At 46.7% G+C, this 19,935-nt stretch overlaps 1 protein-coding gene across 2 annotated transcripts in view; it reads left to right on the top strand.

The window, feature by feature from the left end:
- Positions 1-19,935, top strand: part of fat1a (FAT atypical cadherin 1a) — a 91,570-nt gene that overhangs the window by 53,373 nt on the left and 18,262 nt on the right. For both annotated transcript variants that reach the window (XM_080759753.1, XM_080759752.1), the window contains exons 8-18: positions 1-249; positions 1,285-1,495; positions 2,388-6,443; positions 7,297-7,493; positions 7,790-7,943; positions 10,416-10,649; positions 14,001-14,390; positions 14,974-15,188; positions 16,782-16,919; positions 17,103-17,246; positions 18,989-19,186. The exon at positions 1-249 is cut by the window's left edge and continues 27 nt beyond it. In XM_080759753.1, the coding sequence (XP_080615879.1) occupies positions 1-249; positions 1,285-1,495; positions 2,388-6,443; positions 7,297-7,493; positions 7,790-7,943; positions 10,416-10,649; positions 14,001-14,390; positions 14,974-15,188; positions 16,782-16,919; positions 17,103-17,246; positions 18,989-19,186 (6,186 nt within the window). The remainder of the gene's footprint in view (positions 250-1,284; positions 1,496-2,387; positions 6,444-7,296; positions 7,494-7,789; positions 7,944-10,415; positions 10,650-14,000; positions 14,391-14,973; positions 15,189-16,781; positions 16,920-17,102; positions 17,247-18,988; positions 19,187-19,935) is intronic.

The raw sequence follows: 19,935 nt of genomic DNA, 5'->3' as shown, positions 1-19,935 counted from the left end.
AACCACCGGCCGGAGTTCTCCGAGCCCAGGTATGAGGTGAGCGTCCCGGAGGACACCCTGCCTGACAGCGAGGTCCTACAGATCAGCGCGACGGACCAAGACGAGAAGAACAAGATGACCTACACCCTCCTGAGCAGCACTGACCCGTTCAGTCTGAGGAAGTTCCGACTGGACCCGGGAACGGGCATTCTGTACACCTCCGAGAAACTGGACCACGAGACTATGCGTCGCCACACTCTCACTGTCATGGTACGGATCATTCAATTATGGTTGCAACTCATGTGTACATTATTAATTTGATAACCTTTTGGATTATTCAATTAAATTATGCTCTAAATTGTCGTAAAGTACAACATGATGATAGATGGTACACATGTCTTGAATGTGCTTGATGTGATAACCCAGACGTCTTTCCTTCTTGTAAGATATGAAACAAAGAGTCAATAATTCACATTTGGTGACATTTCAAATAGCATGTGATTAGAAATGCTGACATGCTACATTACTAAACTACTTATATGATTAATGAATTGTCTGTTGAACGACGACGACTCAGACGACTTGATTATTTCACCCAACACATAAATAATATACAATGGACAGTGACAGCTTTCAGCTGTGTGTAAATTATGTCTAAATTTGTGTTTCAATAAATATGCATCGAATTCTGTAAGCTACTATCTCTGGATTCCCTATCGTTCTGGCTGTAAATAATGCAGAATGCACTATTTAGGCCTACAACACATTAACATTAACTAACTAATTTAGAACAAGATTTGGTTTGGAATTGGCTTTCTCTAAATTCACTGTGAATTGAAGTAAACCCATTCTGTTACAAGGCTGTGTGAGACCACATAGTTCTACTTTTATGATAAACATTTTGTCTTTCTTTCTCACACTATTGATTTTGACATCTGATCTCTTGAATAAAATTCCATTTAGTTTTAGTCGTATTTTAGTCATCTGAAATGAAATTAAGTTTTAGACGACTAAAATGCAATTTCCGTGGGCCTTAATTGCATTGTGAGCTTGTATAGATCTGCTATTTCTAACACCCAAGCGCAACCAAACATAACATGATCTCTTCTCCACTAGTTAATCCCTAACATTTTAGTCTAGTTTTTATTTGTTGACGGAATTGTCAATATATTTAGTCTCCGTTTTTGTCAGACAAAAACTGAAAAACTTGTCCACGAACAAGTTTTTGTCATAGTTTTAGTCAACAAAACCATCACTGCTCCCTCACTCTGACCTTTCACCTCTCAATCTGTTCTCGCCCCCCAGGTGCGTGACCAGGACATCCCCGTCAAAAGGAACCTGGTGCGAGTCATTGTCAACGTGGAGGACACCAACGACAACACTCCCTCCTTTATTGGTTCTCCGTATTCTGGCCGTGTGTTTGAGTCAGCTGCTATAGGCTCAGCCGTACTGCAGGTGACTGCGCTGGACAAAGACAAGGGCCAGAATGCTGAGATTGTCTACAGCATTGAGTCAGGTAAATGACCCTATAACTTTCTTCTGTAGCCTGCAGTCTGATGATGCGTTGTTACATGGTTGTCACATTCACATGCTTTATGGCTGGAAGATTGATGGTGGTGATTTATTATCTATCTGCCATATAAATCGCTTCTCGCTTTCAGGGCTATTATCTGACATAATAAGGTGTTCATAAGGCTCTTCCAAACTTGTATAGACCGTAGATCCGACACCACATTAAAGCACTATGCGTGGAAGTGTTCTTAGCGAAGTGCTTTCAATGCAGACGAATGGAAAAAACATGTATGCGAGTCATCTTGAACTATTGTGCCCACTGAGCCTCGCTGGCTCATGAATGGCATACTTCAGAGGGAGTGAGAGGCTGTAGAGAACTTTGTCAGAGGATTTCCAAGTACGTGGGAGTGCGGCATATACCCTCTGCAGAATTTCCCACCATTGTTTTCTCTGCCAATAAGCTGTGTTATGGGAGAGAGATACATGAGACTATTAGCTGGGCTCTTTGTTTGAGGACATACATTTTTCAGATAGTTGAGATGACTCGAGCTAATTGAATTATAAGTTCCTTTTCCTTTGGTGCAAGTCAGATTTAACGCTAGGGTGGACTGGCCCATAATGCAACGTGGCATATTGCAGAGTATTAGCCTAAAGTTGAATGGGAAAGAACTTAAAGAAGCATTTGATTATATTTGGATAACTGCAGCTTCCACAATCTTTACAAATGGTTATCGCAGGCAACAGGGAACGGTTTTGTACTTCTGGCTTCTGGTGTTTCATTTACTAATTGTTTCACAATTCACATGAATCCAGGCGGACACCACGTACTTTTTTGTAAATAAAATAAATTTTAATATATATTTTTCTCTCTCCCCCTCCCCCAATCTGCCTGACAGGAAATGTTGCTAACTCATTCGCCATCGAACCGGTGCTGGGGACGATCATGGTTGCCAAAGAGCTGGACCGAAGCAGCAACAGCCAGTTTGAGCTCATTGTGAAAGCATCAGATAAAGGAACACCTCCTCTGTCGGCCACAGCCACCGTGCACATGGCCGTCACCGTTTCAGACAACGCCGCTCCCAGGTTCACAGAAAAGGAGTCGTCTGCAGAGGTCAGCGAATTGGTCCACCCTGGAAGCTTCGTAAGCTTGGTAACAGCCGTCAGCCAGTCATCGGTCTTCTATCAAATTAAAGGCGGAAACACTGACAATGCATTTGACATTAACCCCAACTCTGGAGTGGTTGTAACCCAGAGAACATTGGACTATGAAACCACTCCTGACTATAGGCTGATTGTACAGGGGACTAACATGGCCGGGTTGTCCAGCAATGCCACTCTGCTGGTTCATCTCAAAGACGAGAACGACAATGCCCCGGTCTTTCTCCAGAAGGAGTACATGGGCAGGATCAGTGAGTTGGCCCCCGTCAACAGTGTTGTCTTGACCCTCGACAACACCCCGCTCGTCATCCGTGCCTCTGATGCCGATGGTGCCCGCAACGCCATGCTGGTGTACCAGATCGTGGAGCCTTTCGCTCACAACTACTTTGCCATCGACTCCAGCACGGGAGCCATCCGGTCCACGACGTCTTTGGACTATGAGCAGAGGAGTGTTTTCCATTTCACAGTGCAGGTTCATGACCTGGGGATGCCGCGCCTGTTTTCTGAGACGGCCGCCAATGTTACCATCAATGTCATCGACATCAACGACTGTGCGCCTCTGTTTAGCCAAGAGGTATATGAAACCAGTGTCATTGTGCCCACCTACAAAGGTGTGGAGGTCTTCCGAGTTAATGCCACCGACTCAGACTCTGGACCCAACTCTAAGCTATTCTTCTCCATCTCAGAGGGTAACATTGGAGACAAGTTCAAAATGGATCCCACCACAGGGATGATTACCATTCAGAACGTCACGCATCTTAGGAGCAGATATGAGCTGAAAATCCGGGTTTCAGATGGCAGGTTTGCCAACACAGCCATGGTGAAGATAAACGTCAAAGAGAACAGAGAGAGTAGGATGAAGTTCACCAGAGAGTCCTACAAGGCCTACGTTCCAGAGAACTCTTCGGAGAAGACAACGCTAGCAGTTATCGCTGCTGTTGGCAACCAAGTCAACGAGCCCCTGTTCTACACCATTTTGAACCCGGACAGGAGATTTGAAATCAGCCGCACCTCTGGGGTTCTCTCTGCTGCCGGAATCCCATTTGACCGTGAGGTGCAGGACACATTTGATATAGTCGTCGAAGTCACGCGGGAGGACCGAACAGCAGAAGTCGCTCATGTACTGGTCACAGTGATTGTGGAGGATGTGAATGACAATGTGCCCATGTATGTGAATCTACCCTATCATGCGCTGGTGCAAATGGATGCCGAGGAAGGCCAGGTCATCCGTCAGGTCACAGCCATTGACAAAGACGCAGGTCTGAATGCAGACATCCACTATCACTTAAAAGAACACCAGGAGTTCTTCCAGGTCAGCCCTTCTGGCGAAATCACACTCAAAAAGAAATTTGAGAAAGAGTCCCTCAACACTGACTTTGTTGTGATCGTCGTAGCGAGAGATGGTGGAGATCCAGCTCTCTCTGCTGAAGTAGAGGTGCCCATAACTGTGGTGAACAAAGCCACACCCGTGTTTGAGAAGCCGTTCTATAGTATTGAAATCCCAGAGAACATCCAGTTACACACACCAGTAGTTCATGTCCAGGCCAATGACTCTGAAGGCCCTCGCATAGTGTACACCATCTCTGAAGGTGACCCCTTTAAACAGTTCTCCATTGACTTCAACACTGGTGTTATACACGTGATCCAGCCTCTAGACTTCGAGACCCACCCAGCCTACAAGTTGAACGTAAGAGCCACTGACTCCCTAACTGGAGCACACTCTGAAGTGTTTGTCGATATCATCCTGGAAGACGTGAATGACAATTCCCCTGTTTTTCTGTCCAAAATGTACAATGCCAGCATTTCAGAGGCCTCTGTCATTGGCACCTCAGTTTTGCAGGTAGCCGCCAAAGACTCCGATACTGGGAACAACCAGGAGGTCTTCTATCAGTTAGTGAGTTCAGACTATTTCAGCATTGACCGCAACACAGGGATCATCTCGACGGCACGGGTGCTTGATCATGAGGAGACCCTGCAACATAGGCTGAGGGTCCGTGCTGTAGACGGAGGGGTTCCTGCCCTGTCATCCGAAGTTATCCTGACCGTAGACGTCACCGACCTGAATGACAATGCGCCAGTTTTCACCGAGCCACTTTATGAGGCTACTATCAGTGAGCTTGCTCCTCGTGGTCACTTCATCACACAAGTCCAGGCGTCCGACGCAGACAGCTCGGACGCAGAGAAGCTGGAGTTCTCCATTGTCTCCGGCAACGAGGACCAGAACTTTGCCATGGACAAACACGCCGGCGCCATTGCCGTCTCCAACCACCGCAGGCCTAACATGCAGCCCTCGTACGACCTCAACGTGTCGGTGTCAGACGGCGTGTTCAGGAGCTCTGCGCTCGTCAAAGTGACGGTCATCGGCGCCAACTTCCACAGCCCCAGCTTCCCTCAAGTGGACTACGTGGTAGAGCTTGTGGAGAACTCACCCGTCGGTACGTTAGTGGCCGAGGCCAAAGCGACGGACGATGACGAAGGCGTGTATGGGCAGCTGACGTATCGCATCGTTAATGAATTTGCACGAGACAAGTTCTCTGTCAATGAAAATGGTGAAATCTTCACTCTGGAGAGTCTTGATCGTGAGAATGCCATTGAGAAGGTCATCCCAATTAGTCTCATAGTAAAAGATGGCGGCGGAAAGGTGGGCTTTTGCATTATCAATGTAATTCTAACAGATGTCAACGACAACGCCCCACAGTTCAGGGCGGTCGAGTACAAAGCCACCATTGCGACGGACGTCCCGCGAGGCACATCTGTGATCAAAATCACTGCTTCAGACATGGATGAGGGAAGCAATGCAGACATCACATTCACCATTGAGGCGGATGTTGAAAATGTAGAAGAAAACTTTGAAATTCATCCTACCTCTGGGGTTATTGTTACTAAAGAGAGCCTTATTGGACTTGAAAATGAGCTCTATGCTTTCTATGTCAGAGCAAAGGATGCAGGGAACCCAGCTAAACAATCCGTTGTTCAGGTTTACATTAGAATCGTGGCCCCAGAGGTGCCGGTTCCCAAATTCACTGAACCGCATTATCGCTTCACAATTGCTGAAGACCTGCCCATCGGCACAGAGATCGACGTCATCCAAGCAGAGAGTGAGCAGCCTGTGGTGTACAGCCTCGTCAACGGCAACACGCCCGAAAGCAACGAGGACCAGGTGTTTGTCGTGGACAGAGACTCCGGGGCTCTGAAACTAGAGAAGAGCCTCGACCACGAGACCACAAAATGGTACCAGCTCACCCTGCTCGCCCAGACCCAGCACGAGAACTATGAGGTCGTGGCGTCCACGCACGTAAACGTCCAGGTGAAAGACCTCAACGACAACAAGCCCGTCTTTGAGTCTGACCCCTACGAGGCGGTCGTGGCGGAGAACCTTCCCGGCGGCACGTCGGTGATCCAGGTCAAAGCCACCGATCAGGATTCCGGCACCAACAGCCAGGTGGTCTACAGCCTGGACCCCCAGCAGACCTCTCGGGAGATCGCCGAGCTGTTCGCCATCAACAGCGAGACGGGATGGGTGACCACCTTGATGGAGCTGGACCGCGAGAGGACGGAAAAGTATACCGTCGCCATTCTGGCCACAGATCGGGGCGACAAAACCCAGCACGTGACTAGCACCGCGGTGGAAGTGACAGTTGCCGACGTGAATGACAATCCGCCTCGCTTTACAGCTGAGATCTACAAAGGCACGGTGAGCGAGGATGACCCTCCGAGTGGCGTCATCGCTATCCTGAGCACCACAGACGCAGACTCAGAGGATATCAACAAACAAGTCAGCTACTTCATCACAGGTGGGCATTTCATTATTTGATTCCAGCCATCTCATTATACGGCTCAAAGAGTTCACCCTACACTGCTTATTTGTGAAACAATTCGATAAGCACTGCTTTAGCCCATTTTGACCTGAGATCAGATTCTTAAAATGTCTTCTACATCCTGACAGTTTTCTGAAAAAGCTATGTTTCTATGTCAGTGGTTATTCGATTTTTCAAAAATAGTCGACCTAGTGGTCGCGCTATGAGCTTGTAGATCTGCTATTTTCAATAGCTAAAGCATAACATAATGCTAACACCAAACGCGGTTAAAGGGGATTATCTGTTTAGGCCACTTAATGTGATGATAATATCTGCTATTTGTTTTGGTCCTTTCATCTGTGAGAAGCTTCCACTAATGTACCCAGGCTGTATCCAAATAAAGCAAAAGCAGAGATGATGAATTATCTGAGAAATTGACCAGGGAATAAAATAAAAACACCTTTGGTGCTAATTAGCAGGTGTGAATCAGTGCTTAATATCTGCCAGCTCTCTCATAAGCAGTACAACTTCCCTGTGATTTTCTTACAAATGTTTAAAAGAATAAATAATGAATTATACCAATAACTATTTACCGGTAGGTGTAATTAGGTTCATCAGTTTTTGTAATAGTTAATAGAATGAAAACACTGCTGGAAAAACTCAGCTTTTGGTCTTGGTATTACTGCAAAACTATACACAAACAAGCTAGCAAATGGAGTGCTATTTAAAAGCAATGCATGTGTTGTTGTTGTTGTTCTGGGTTCTATAAGGTTCTATTCTGTACTCATTCTCCTTCTCATTTGTATCACTAAAGTTTGCCTCCCGTCTCCCTTTTGACTCTCTGAAACAGGAGGGGATCCACTGGGGCAATTTGCCATCGAGCACGTCCAAAACGAGTGGAAGGTGTCTGTCAGAAAGCCCTTGGACCGTGAGGAGAGGGACAATTACCTCCTGAACATCACCGCCACAGACGGTATCTTTGCCGCCAGGGCCACCGTCGAGGTCAAAGTTCTGGACGCCAACGACAACAGCCCCGTGTGCGAGAAGGTGAGGGCAAATGGCCATGAAATGTGTCACCTATGGGCGGTTGCCATTTACAAGGACGTGAGGGAGAGGGCAGGCATATTAAAGAGAGATGGGAGGGGGATTTGCCGGGTCACAGAGGAGGTAAATTACACGTTTTAAAGAGAGGCCACCGGTCGACTGAGGATTGTGGGGCTGCATTAATGATTAAGTGCACTTAGTGAGTGGTGATAGTCGCACAGTTTGTTACCCATGTCTTGTATGCGTTTCCGTATGAATACATCCATCCATTTCAACTTCACCCTTACCCCCCCCTACAGTCTCTGTACAGTGGGAGCGTCCCAGAGGACTCCTCGGCTGGCAGGCTCGTCCTGCAGGTGTCTGCCACAGACGCAGACATCCGCTCCAATTCCCAGATCTCCTTTGAGCTCCTGGGAGATGGCGCGGAGCTGTTCTTAATCGACCATGACACAGGTGCGTGTATATGCATTGGTGCAGGGGTGTAGTTAGTAGTACCCTTATGGGTAAGATTTTACACTCTTAACTGAACACTCTGGATTTGACTGTTTGGAGGTTTGTATACGCCTGTGTATGGGGTGTATCTGACTGTCAGTCTGTGTGCATTGCATGTGCATTCATGTTTATGTTATGTTGTATTCATTTGTGTGTAGATTATTATATCTTTTTTTTACCATGCTTTATGCATCTGCCATTTTGCCTGCTACGCTCATCACTGTGTGTAGGCCCAGTTGCTTCTCTCTCTCTCTCTCTCTCTCTCTCTCTCTCTCTCTCTCTCTCTCTCTCTCTCTCTCTCTCTCTCTCTCTCTCTCTCTCTCTCTCTAGAGCTATTTAATGGCTGCCCTCCTGTACAAAGTGTTTTTAATCTAGTCTTGTAAGCACATCGGCGCCAGAGCTATTTAGACACAGAAAGTTGTGTCATCTCCATCCACTGCATATTTTACATAATAATGTTCAACATTCAATCATTTATTGCCACACAGACTTAGATTTTATTTGGAATTAGTTTCAGTGTGCTCAGAGATAACAGGAAAGCCAATACTTCCAAATGTTACCTTATAGGTAATGTTTGGAACTATTGGCTGTCCGATGTTTGCAACGAAGTTGATGAAGAACATGCAATACATGAACCACATGGCCTGTAGTGTTTCAGACCCTCACTGATGCAACTCTTTCTATATCAATGGCAGTGGTTTGCGCTGTTGAATAAGTAGCATGTCGTATTATGCAAAGAGACGTGCACACACTGTACACATTACATATATTTTCTATTGTCTTAGCTTTGCAAAGACTTGAATGATGGAAACAAATGGTTTCGGGGGCGAATTGTCTCTTGGAATCCTGTTGGCATCTTTCAACAGCTTCCACCTCAAAGCCGTGCACCAACAAAAGCCTAATCCTCCGAAGGACATGTCAGCAGGCATGAATTCTGCCCACTTGACTTTGTAATCTCCCACTCCCCTACCTTCCAAAATGTTGGTGTGTGTACTTTCCTAGCTTGCCTAGGGTGTGTGTGTGTGTGTGTGTGTGTGTGTGTGTGTGTGTGTGTGTGTGTGTGTGTGTGTGTGTGGCGTGCGTGCGTCTGTGTTCTTTATGCATCGACATCAACTCTGAAGGAGGAAAAAGAGAGACTTTTACTTGCACCGAGTTGGCATTATGTTTTGTTTATTATTTATTTTCAAGTCTGCCAAGAGTGTTCCTGCAGGAGTTAACGAAAGAGCTACAGCGTCCGTAAAAAAAAAGGCAGAGTTGCTCACTCGTACTGAATTTACGGCCAATATTGTCCTGGCCTGAAACTAAATTACATTCGGGAGCCCCTGGAACAAGACACTACAACCATCTGTTAAATCTTCATTTTTTTTTTTTTTTTTTTTTTTACAAATGTTAAAATCCGCCACGGGATGTCAGTTAAAAACCCAATGCCAGTTAATCAGCATCAAACCGAACTTGAAAATAAACAACAGGACATCAAAACATGGTAGATGACAAAAAACAAAACCTACGCTGGCAACCAAATGGGGACAGAGAAAGGCTGTTTCTGTAAAAACTGCTGTACCGCGCTGCTACAGCACAAAGGCCTCTTTTTGTGACGGCCAAGTCCAGGCGCGTAGCGCTGCCCTCGCTGCCTGATCCAGAGGGAAGATGCCACGGTGACAAGGCGACCATCCAGCTGTCTTTGAGCCAGCCTCCATATTGAGGTCCCTCGCAGCGGCGCCAGCTACAGTAGCGGTCTGGGAGCACGGGGGAGGCGGTATGTTTTGTTCCGTGCCGACAAACAGGATTAGCAGCGCACAAGGACCTCTTGAGGGGCAGCGTAGGTGTTCTGCTGAGGCCACGCTGAGCGTTGGCTGCCTCTCATCTCGTGACGCTTCCGAAATGCTCTCAACTGCCAGGTTCTTCAGCACATTTCTCTCTCTCTCACTCTCCACCCCCCCCCTCTGAGATCCATCCTCTCTTCCCTTCCCGCTATTACTTATTAATTCATTCTCTCTCTCTCTCTCTCTCTCTCTCCTGAAAGCCATTAGTTGACTCAGATGTGAAGTGTTTTTACTCCTTGGCAAGCAGTCAAGGGAGTTTCAAGAAGCTCTGCAGCATCTGAGGCCTCTCGCTCTCTTTCACACATGCAATCACAAGCAAATGTATACACACTTTTTCTACGGCATTCGAATGGACACATTCTGTTTTAGTAATGGATGCGTGTAGTCATTTACACAATAGTTTTTACTTTATTCATGTATCATTCATTTAGTTCTGTTTGCCTGGCTGGTGTATGTCTTGCAAAAGAGCATGTTGTATGTGGGAGACCAACCATTATGTTCGCGTGTGTGTGTGTGTGTGTTTGTGTGTGTGTGTGCGATCGTGTGTGTGTGTGTGTGTGTGATCGTGTGTGTGCGCACGTGTCTCACCATTGTCTGATTCCTCCCCCAGGCGAGCTGAAGACCCTGCGGCCGTTGGACCGCAAGGAGAGGGAGGAGTACAGGTTCAGGGTGCGCGCGGTGGACGGAGGCGGGCGCCACTGCGAGGCCAGCGTCCACATCGCGCTGGAGGACGTCAACGACAACGCCCCGCAGTTCTCCTCCGACCCCTACACCGTCACCGTGTTCGAGAACACCGAGGTCGGCACGTTCGTGGCCAAGCTGCTGGCGACCGACGTCGACACAGGTGAGGAGGGTCAATACACAGCGCACACCCATTCCTCTCCGACCTTGTGCTGTTTTCTTTTCCCTTACTGACATGGATAGTTTTTTTCCCTTACTGACATGGATAGTTTTTTTCCCTTACTGACATGGATAGTTTTTTTCCCTTACTGACATGGATAGTTTTTTTCCCTTACTGACATGGATAGTTTTCTTTCCCTTACTGACATGGACAGGCAAAATGTGTGTTGATTCACAACATATTTTACTGTGTGTGCTTCTGGATGCACCCCGTTTGTCTATAGCACTGGTTCCCAAACAAGTTTTATGGGTCCCTTTCATTTTTGTTTCCTACATTTGAACTCATTATTATTATTTCAAAAACATTTTCAAAAAACACTCCCGTTAAAGCAAGACATAAATGTTTAGCTTTCCCCCCCCCCATGAATAAAAAACTAAATTCTATGATTTTTTTTCAGTAATTTCATGAATAAATCAACAAAAAATCTAAGAAATTCCATAAATGTATGTGTGCGTCAATTTTATAATGGTGCAGACGATCAGAAATCAGCAGAGGGTGATCGACGTTTGCGCTACTGAATGCCGAATTGAAGTGGACTCTGCCCCAGACTTTTTCTTTTCTCCTTGGAAATAAAAAACGTCTGGGTTTCCGAGGCTACTGGTCTATAGGTGTGTCCAAACGGTGTGACGCCTGGAAATGGATTGTGATGCAGTGCGCAGTGCTGTCCCAACACCATCTAAGCCCGGTTTCCATTGAGTAGTAACAAAGTGTTCTTAAAGCACTTTTTTCCATAGATTATAGATATTTTCCTGGACTGGAACAGAGCCAATAGAAATGAAAGGTAAAGCGTTTGGTAGTGTTGTTTGGCATCCTGGGTATTTGGCAGGTACTTGTCACAGTTCACAATCGGAAAAAAAATGTGAGTTTATTACCCTTCCCATTTTACACTCCCTTTGCACTCTGCGGCAGGAGGCAGGGGATAACAAATGTGGAATTTCATGAATGATCAACCCTTCAAATTAAAAGCTCCATTACTCTCTAATGAAATTCTTTTCTCCTCAAGCGCTGAATTCTAACTGCGCTGATGGCAATTTTCTCCTCACCCCTAGCAGAAAGCCACATGCCTCTCGGCAGACATAACCTGAGAGAGAGCAAAATGCCATGAAATAACAAACCTCCGGAAATACGGGCTAATGGGAAAGGTGGAGGCCCTTGCAACATTCGATTGGTGGCAGTTGTTGAAACTTTTCAAGCCTTTATCTTGGGAACTTGCTGTTCCAAATAGCAGGGCAGGGCGTTCCAGCTTGGAGAACAGTGTCAGCCCTACTCACTGGCAGGATCTCTCTCTCTCTCTCTCTCTCTCTCTCTCTCTCTCTCTCTCTCTCTCTCTCTCTCTCTCTCTCTCTATCTCTCTCTCCCCACAATGCAGGTTAAACTGACAGCTTGACAGAATGAACGGTTTGTTAGAATTTGCTCACTACTGTAAGTCGAGATTTTGCATTCGTAAGGAGAGGGAAAGAGGCAGGTGTTATGTTAACCCATTAAAACCGGGAAAGCATCCGTGTCATTTTAGATTGTTGCGTTAGCTGTCCAATAATTGCAGACGTGCAAGTGCTTGCACATGTGCTATTTTTGAACATTTTTGAAAAATCTTAAAAAGTGAGAACTGCTGTAAAATCGACCCCAGGTCTGAATGGGTTAAAAGTCACCTGCCATTTGAAGCATTCAGGGTGAGGAAAATAGGGAGGCGGGGCCAGAGTATAGAGTTGAAAAGCGAGGGCTTTATACTATGTCTCTCTCTGTCTCACTCTCTCTCTCTCTCTGTCTGTCACTCTCTCTCTATCTCTGTCTCTCTGACACACGCACGCGTGTGTGTGTGTGCACGCACACACACACACACACCACGCACACAGGTCTTCCTAGTGAAATAGCCATTCCAGAACCCAGACCACACTGAGCATGTCATTCAGCTCGCCTTCCAGCTGATTGTCACACTGTGGACATAATTAACCTTTTGTCCAGCATAGAAGCTCATCATTCTCCATTCAGCTCTCGGGTGTCAGTGTTTGACTGGGCATTTTTCTAATGTGGATCTTGGCTCCGCCACGGTTCTGCACCGTGGCCTCTGTCGTCCATTTGGCGGGACGTCGTTTGATACTTGCCCCCTGTCCTTGCACCGCCTCAGTCTCCGAGGAGACAAGTCTTGTCGGCACAGAGTGAGCCAAAAAGGCAGAAACAAAACCCTGTGCTGCTGGTGTCGTTTGATCTGAAATAAAGAAAACCTCTGCGAGGTTACGTTCCTTCTCTCTTTTGAACTTTTAATCGATCTCCGATCTCCTCGTTGTCTCTGTTGATGTCAAGTTTTGCTTCTGTGTGTGTAGGATCCTACACAAGATATATATTTTACCACTGCCGTTTGGAAACAAAAAAAGTAGTCTGCAGGGCTCTGAAGGTCGTTGTGAGTCAAGTGTGCTGTTGATACACCCACATTAGGCAGTGTAGGTCTTCAGTCTTCAAGATAGGACAAAATTTGCATCGTGGCGTTAGGTAATTTGTCCCCCGTGTGTGGTGGTCAATTGGATTCGAGACATTATGACATTTGAAATGGTCGACGGCAGGAGTGAAATTCAGTCTATTCAATTCACTTAACCGCCATTTAGCTATTGTCTGTGTTTAATGTGGCCTGATATGAGAGCGGGGCTAGGAAGAGCACAAAGGGGCCTCCCACCAGCAGCCTCTCTAATGCCATAATGAGAATCACAGAGGGAGGGGACACTTACCTGACAAATGGGAATATAATGGCATTTTCCAAACAGGGGGCCACCTGCAGTAAAGGCATTACGATTATTATTACGATCCGTCTTTGTCTCGTTGTCGGGGACCCGCGTGTGCTAGTGGGCGGAGATGAGTTATGAGGATGGCATGGTTGAGATGTTTTCCACCCTCTTGTTTATGGGGAAGGCTTCGGAAAATGGATGCTCTGACTGCAAGTCTGGGATCTGTGGTCTCTATGCACTTAAAGTAACATTCAAAATGTAGACCGGGAGGAACAGAAATCTGTCTAGCAGGACATTGTTCAAGTCTCATATCGTATCGTAATTGAGGGAACATTAATTTCAACCATAACCAGTTAAGCCTTTCAATGAATCAAACAACTAATAGCGACTATAGCCAATTCACAAGCTCACAATGCATCATGATGCAACATGTTGTAAGCATGTAGATCTGCTATTTTTGGAAATTCTGAAAATGTTATTCCTTAATTTTAATAAAATGTCCGCCTGGCGGCAAAGGGTTTTAGCATGTGCAAAAAATAATCCATCCAACATCCTGTCTTCTATCCGTCTGGCCCAGGTCTAAACGGTGACATATTCTATTCCCTGGATGACTCGGCCGACGGCTACTTCTCGGTGAACGAGCACAGCGGCGTGGTGAGCCTGGAGCGCCCGCTGGACCGTGAGGTGCAGGCCGTGTACGAGCTGAGGGCCCGCGCGACGGACCGCGGCTCGCCCCGCCGCCTCTCCTCCGCCTGCCACGTGACGGTGTCCGTGCTGGACATCAACGACAACCCGCCCGTGTTTGAGCACCGCGAGTACACGGCCACCGTGTCCGAGGACGTGGCCGCGGGGACGCAGGTGCTACGTGTGCAGGCGGCCAGCCGCGACACGGAGGCCAACGGAGAGATCGCCTACAGCATCATCAGTGGCAACGAGCATGGGCGGTTCAGCGTGGACACACACACCGGTATGTATGAGAGTCTACCTCTCTTGCTCTTTGAAGAACTCTGGGAATAATTCAATAATTCAGTAGTGGAATGTCCGTAGAGTACAACTCACTGCTGCTTCTCTCTCTCACACGCTCTCACATGTTTTAATGTATTATTGTTGTATAAACTGCAATAATGACTTAATGATCTAAGATTTGCACTCTAAATTGGTGGTGTTCTTTTTTGTTTGTTTGTTTGTCACCACATTTCCATTTTAGTGGAGTGGAGTGGAGTTTTTATATTGATCAGATAAAACTATGTCACTGTATGTCTGTCTGGTATTAGACCAATTGTGAAGATCATGTGGACATGGGCTGATTTTTAAGTAGTCATTGGTCAGACGCAGGCAATAAAACGCTGCACTCGAGCTTGGTTTGATTTGAAACTGTTTAAAAACGGTGCATGTTGGACCGCAGCGCGTGCAGCAGTGTTTCATAGAGTAGCACATGCTCGTTGAGAACCTGCCTGTGTGCAACGATGGCCCTCTTGGCTCCGTCTCGGCGACAGTGGTACTCATCACCGTCTCCTTTCCTGTCCCTTTCCTCCCTCTCTCGTTCCCAGGGGACATCTTTGTCATCGAGCCGCTGGACTATGAGGCGTCCCACGAGTACTACCTGACCGTGGAGGCCACGGACGGCGGCTCTCCTCCGCTCAGCGACATGGCCGCCATCAACATCAACGTGACGGACGTGAACGACAACAGCCCCGTGTTCAGCCAGGCCACCTACACCGCCGTGGTCGGCGAAGACGCCGAACCCGGAAAGGCCGTGCTGATGGTGAGAGATTAGAGAAGGGGAAACCATTTAATTCAAACGGATAATGCATAATATATGTTAATGTTTTATTTAATCATACTTCTTTTTTTTGGGAGGCTCTCTAAGCATCCGTTGCTCTTTATGGGCTCTCTGGGGACCTGCAATTAATGTAAACAGATTTAAGTGAAGGCCAATGGTGAAACCAATAGTAAATGAACTATCTTATCAAAGCCCCAACGTTAGTCTTCATAATTTCCATATTTTACCATTACCATATTCATGTAAAGTTAACACGTGAATCACATCGTATGGCATTTGTTTAAAATGAATTTCGACATTCTCATCATGATTCCCTCATGAATTGCAATGAGACATATTGGGGGGCGGGGGTTGGGACTTGGGGGAGGAGTTGGTTCCCTTGCGTGCGTGGTGGTTGTCGTGGCGATAATCTGAATGACTTCATTATCTGTGGGAGAATGTGTTCACAGTGACATGTTCCATTGCCTCTTCTTAGTGCTCAGGTGGCACTGGCGTCATGTTTCTAGGAACGACATGTTCCTACATTCTAAGTACTTTACTGCCATAAATAGTTCTAAATAGCTAAATTGCTCAAACATAGGCATTGAAACATCTATATATTTATTTTTCTTTTACGAATAATAATCCACTTTGCACACAAAGTACAGTACAGTTCATGTGTAGAATAAATGTACTGGAACAACTGCGTGAAAACAGGATCCCCAATTTGTTAGGCAATAGAACTCCATAATATCAACATTTACACACTCTTGGAGTTTCTGCATGCTATCCTCTACGCGCCTTAGTGACACTCACACACTCGCCTCGTGCACGCGCGCACACACACACACACACACACACACACACACACACACACACACACACACACACACACACACACACACACACACACACACACAATCACATGCAGGCTGTTTAATTAAATAGTTGAGATGAAATGGTTGAACCCTCATCCTGGATAAGGAGGGATTTGTCCTCTTCTCCCGAGAGCTCCATCCTCACCGTATCTCCTCTCCTCCCTGGCACGCACGCACACACACACACACACACACACACACACACACACACACACACACACACACACACACACACACACACGCGCGCGCACACACACAGACATGCACACAGACACACACACACACACACACACACACACACACATGCACTTTCCCTTGTGGCCATTTATCAGCAGCGTGTCTAATCGCTCTGAATATAAATTATCCGGTAGAAAATTAGATTTTAATACCTGTCATTGTCTCCTACGAGTAAATCTCTGCTGTCTGGTGATTTCCCCCGGGGTTACCGTCCAGTGGGCCGTGCCCAGCGGCCAAGGTGGGCATTTAAACGTTTAAATGTTTGTGTCCGTTTGGCTGGCAAGTAAGCAGTGATGGAAAATAACTAAATACATTTACTTCAGTACTTTACTTTATTGTTGTGGATACCTCGAGTCTAACATAACTATGATTTCAAAGACAAATTGTACTTTTTACTATTTGTAGAAAATGGGAAAACGTACATTATGAAATATAGTGAAAATAATCATTGTGTGCGTGTGTGTGTGTGTGTGCGCTCCAGGTCATGGCGGAGGATGCAGATGGGCCGTCCTACAGCCATGTTCGATACTCCATCGTGGACGGTAACCAGGGGACGCCCTTCACCATCGACCCAATCAGAGGAGAGCTGAGAGTGGCCCGTCAGCTGGACAGAGAGAGGGTGAGAGACGCGAATGCACTGTCCATGTTCTCCACATAGTCTAATCACACGTGCACGCACACACACACACACACACACACACACACACACACACACACACACACACACACACCCCGCCACCACGTCTGTTATCAGTGAATGACAGTGAATGCTAATGCTCTCCTCCTCTCTGTCCTCCTCCAGACGTCAGGCTACACTCTGACGGTGTTGGCGTCAGACAACGGTGTGCCGCCGCGCTCCGGCAGCGCTGCGGTCAACGTGGACGTGTCGGACGTCAACGACAACCCCCCGCTGTTCTCCCAGGCCAACTACAGCCTCATCATCCAGGTACGCAGGACAGCTGGTGGTGGTGGGGGGAGGGAGGTTCTGGCGAGTGCTCGACAGATATGGGTTTTTCAGTGGCTGATGCCGGCTTTTCGAGACAGGGCTGCTGCTGCAGTTATTGATTATTTTCATTCTATTAGTTACTTTTCTCTTAATAGAATAGAAAGTGTGTTTAAAATATATATTGTTATCCATTCTGGGCGGGAACCCCTTTTGGTGTTTTAACCCTTCTGGATGGGAACCCCTATTGGGGTTCTGTACAGTATGTACAGTATTCAAAAATGTAAAACATTTGATGCTGCTATGGATGCTGTGGCTCAGGAGGTAGAGCAGGTCGTCCAATGACCCCAAGGTCGGCGGTTCGAATCCCGGCTCCTCCTGTCCACATGTCGAAGTGTCCTTGGGCAAGACACTGAACCCCACGTTGCCTCCAATGAGTTGGTCGGTGTGAGCTCGCCACCATTGATGTGTGAATGTGGGAAGTGTGGACGCTGGCGTCGACTGTTCGCCACTTCACCTCCCAATGTATGAATGAATGAACCATTGTAAAGTGCTTTGAGCACTTGGAAAAGCGCTATAAAAATGCAATTCATTAAATAGTTGATGTTTTTCAGACAACTTAGGTCAGGATTTAGAAGGTGTTTTTTTAATCGGCCTCAGTACAAAATGGGTTAATGATAACAATTCATCAATCAATGAGCCTCATATGCGTTATTTAAATGTTCATTGTACAGTGGTGCCTATTTTAAAAAGAATAGGGCAATGATTTGTTTTCAAATTTTCGCCTATTATCACATCCTCAAATGAAGGACCAACAATTATTATATTATTTTATTAAATTATCCAAAAAATGATTGGAACAGATTAGATCGATTAGTTATATTAACCGTCGCACCACTATTCCGAGAGCAGTTGAAGCAGTGGGAGTGAACGTACAGACTGATAAGACAGGACTGGAGGTGGAGGTAGACGAGGTTGGTGGAGGGTGGAGGGTGGAGGGGGGGGTGGAGAGCGTTGATAAGAGGGTGAAAATTAGGTAGACGGAGAGAACGAGGAGTGGTTGAGGAGGGGAGGGGGAAATAATGGATGCACAGAGAGAGAGAGAGAGAGAGAGATTGTGTGTGGGGCGATTGTGGAAGACTACACCACTGGAATGTAAAAGAGGGATAAGCAGAGAAATAGAATAAGAGGGAGAGTGAAAGAAAAAAAAGGTAGACAGGCAGGTGGAATTAAAGACTGGGGGCTGAATCTTAAGTATTGGAATGCAGATAAGAGAAAGCCAGATGGATGGCTTCATGGGCAGATGGATGGATGGACAGACGGAGGGAGGGACAGCCTTGAAGGTAAGGGAAGATAGCGAGGAGGGAACCGTGAGCACCCACTGCGACACATAGCTATCTGCGCTGTTTGGAAGATTAGAAAGATGGCCAAAATGAAAAAGGGAGAGCATGGTGCTTCTTTTTTGCTGCTTTGATCTAAGTGAAAAAGTAATTTAGCGAATTACTCCGGTAAAACGGTTTTCTATTTTGATCGGTCTGATGTTACACATAATGATAGAGGCATTAGGAAAGCTTCTTGTGTTCTAAAACCACCCTTGAACTTCAGATAGTAGACAGGCAGTTCAGAAAGGGCAAAGAGGGGGCAAAAAGGCCAGAATCGACACAATCGATATCATCCGGTCACCAACTGCGTACAAATTGGGAATACGACTCCGTTGTAAACGTATGGTCTCTTTTCTCCAACAGGAGAACCGACCGCAGGGCGCCAGCGTGCTCCAGCTCAGCGTGACTGACCGGGACGCCACGCACAACGGACCCCCGTTCTCCTTCAGCATCGTAGACGGCAACGAGGGAGACGCCTTCCAGATCAGCGCCCAGGGCCAGCTGCTGGCGGTGGGCGTCCTGGACAGGAAGAGGAAAGAGAACTACCTTCTGCAAGCTCAGGTAAGACTAGAGCAGATTCTCACTCACATCCATTTAACTGTCAAGGCGCAGCGGCCACGGTCCCCCCCCCCCCCCACCCCTCCCAATGTCATTCTTTCAATCTCTCCATCTGTGTATCTCTCTCTCTCTCTCTCTCTCTCTCTCTCCGTAGCTATTGGCTTCTCCTCTCAAAAACGTTCGCCCCGTTACTTCTACACTCTTGACTCTCAATCTCTCCCCTATGTTGTCAAGTCAACACTTCAACTCTGACACTCTCTCTCTCTCTTTCTCTCTCTCTCTCTCTCTGTTCCCTCCTTCATCTCTTCATGCCTCCTCATCTCCATATCAAACATCCCTCCCACCTCAGTGGTTCGCCTTGATAAATAGAACGCAAGACGGATGAGTGGATATTAAAAACAAAATAAAAGATAAAACCTGCGGCCCTCTTTGGCAGGTTCAGAAAACGCCCAATGGGAGGCATTCTCTTTGAGCCGTGGCCATCCTGTGCGTTGACAGATGGTGAACTGTCCCCGCTGAGGAGAGAACAGAGAGAGAGAGAGGAGTGGGTAGAAAGGATGGGAAATAGCACTATTTAATTTTTTCCATCACCAGGTGCACACATCGTTTTGTGTCAGTGTGGGTTTTTATATATCGTTGCTGTTGGGCAGAAACCTCTTATCTCCATATTTGATCTCATTGTGTTTTTTGGTAAATTAATGTCCTACTTGATCATACTACAGGATCACGCAAAAGCATCAAAAGTAGCTCCT

The sequence above is a fragment of the Protomyctophum bolini genome, assembly GCF_963924005.1.
Source record: "Protomyctophum bolini genome assembly, chromosome: 3".
NCBI classification, from domain to species: Eukaryota; Metazoa; Chordata; class Actinopteri; order Myctophiformes; family Myctophidae; genus Protomyctophum; species Protomyctophum bolini.
This window is presented reverse-complemented; position numbering and strand designations above follow the sequence as displayed.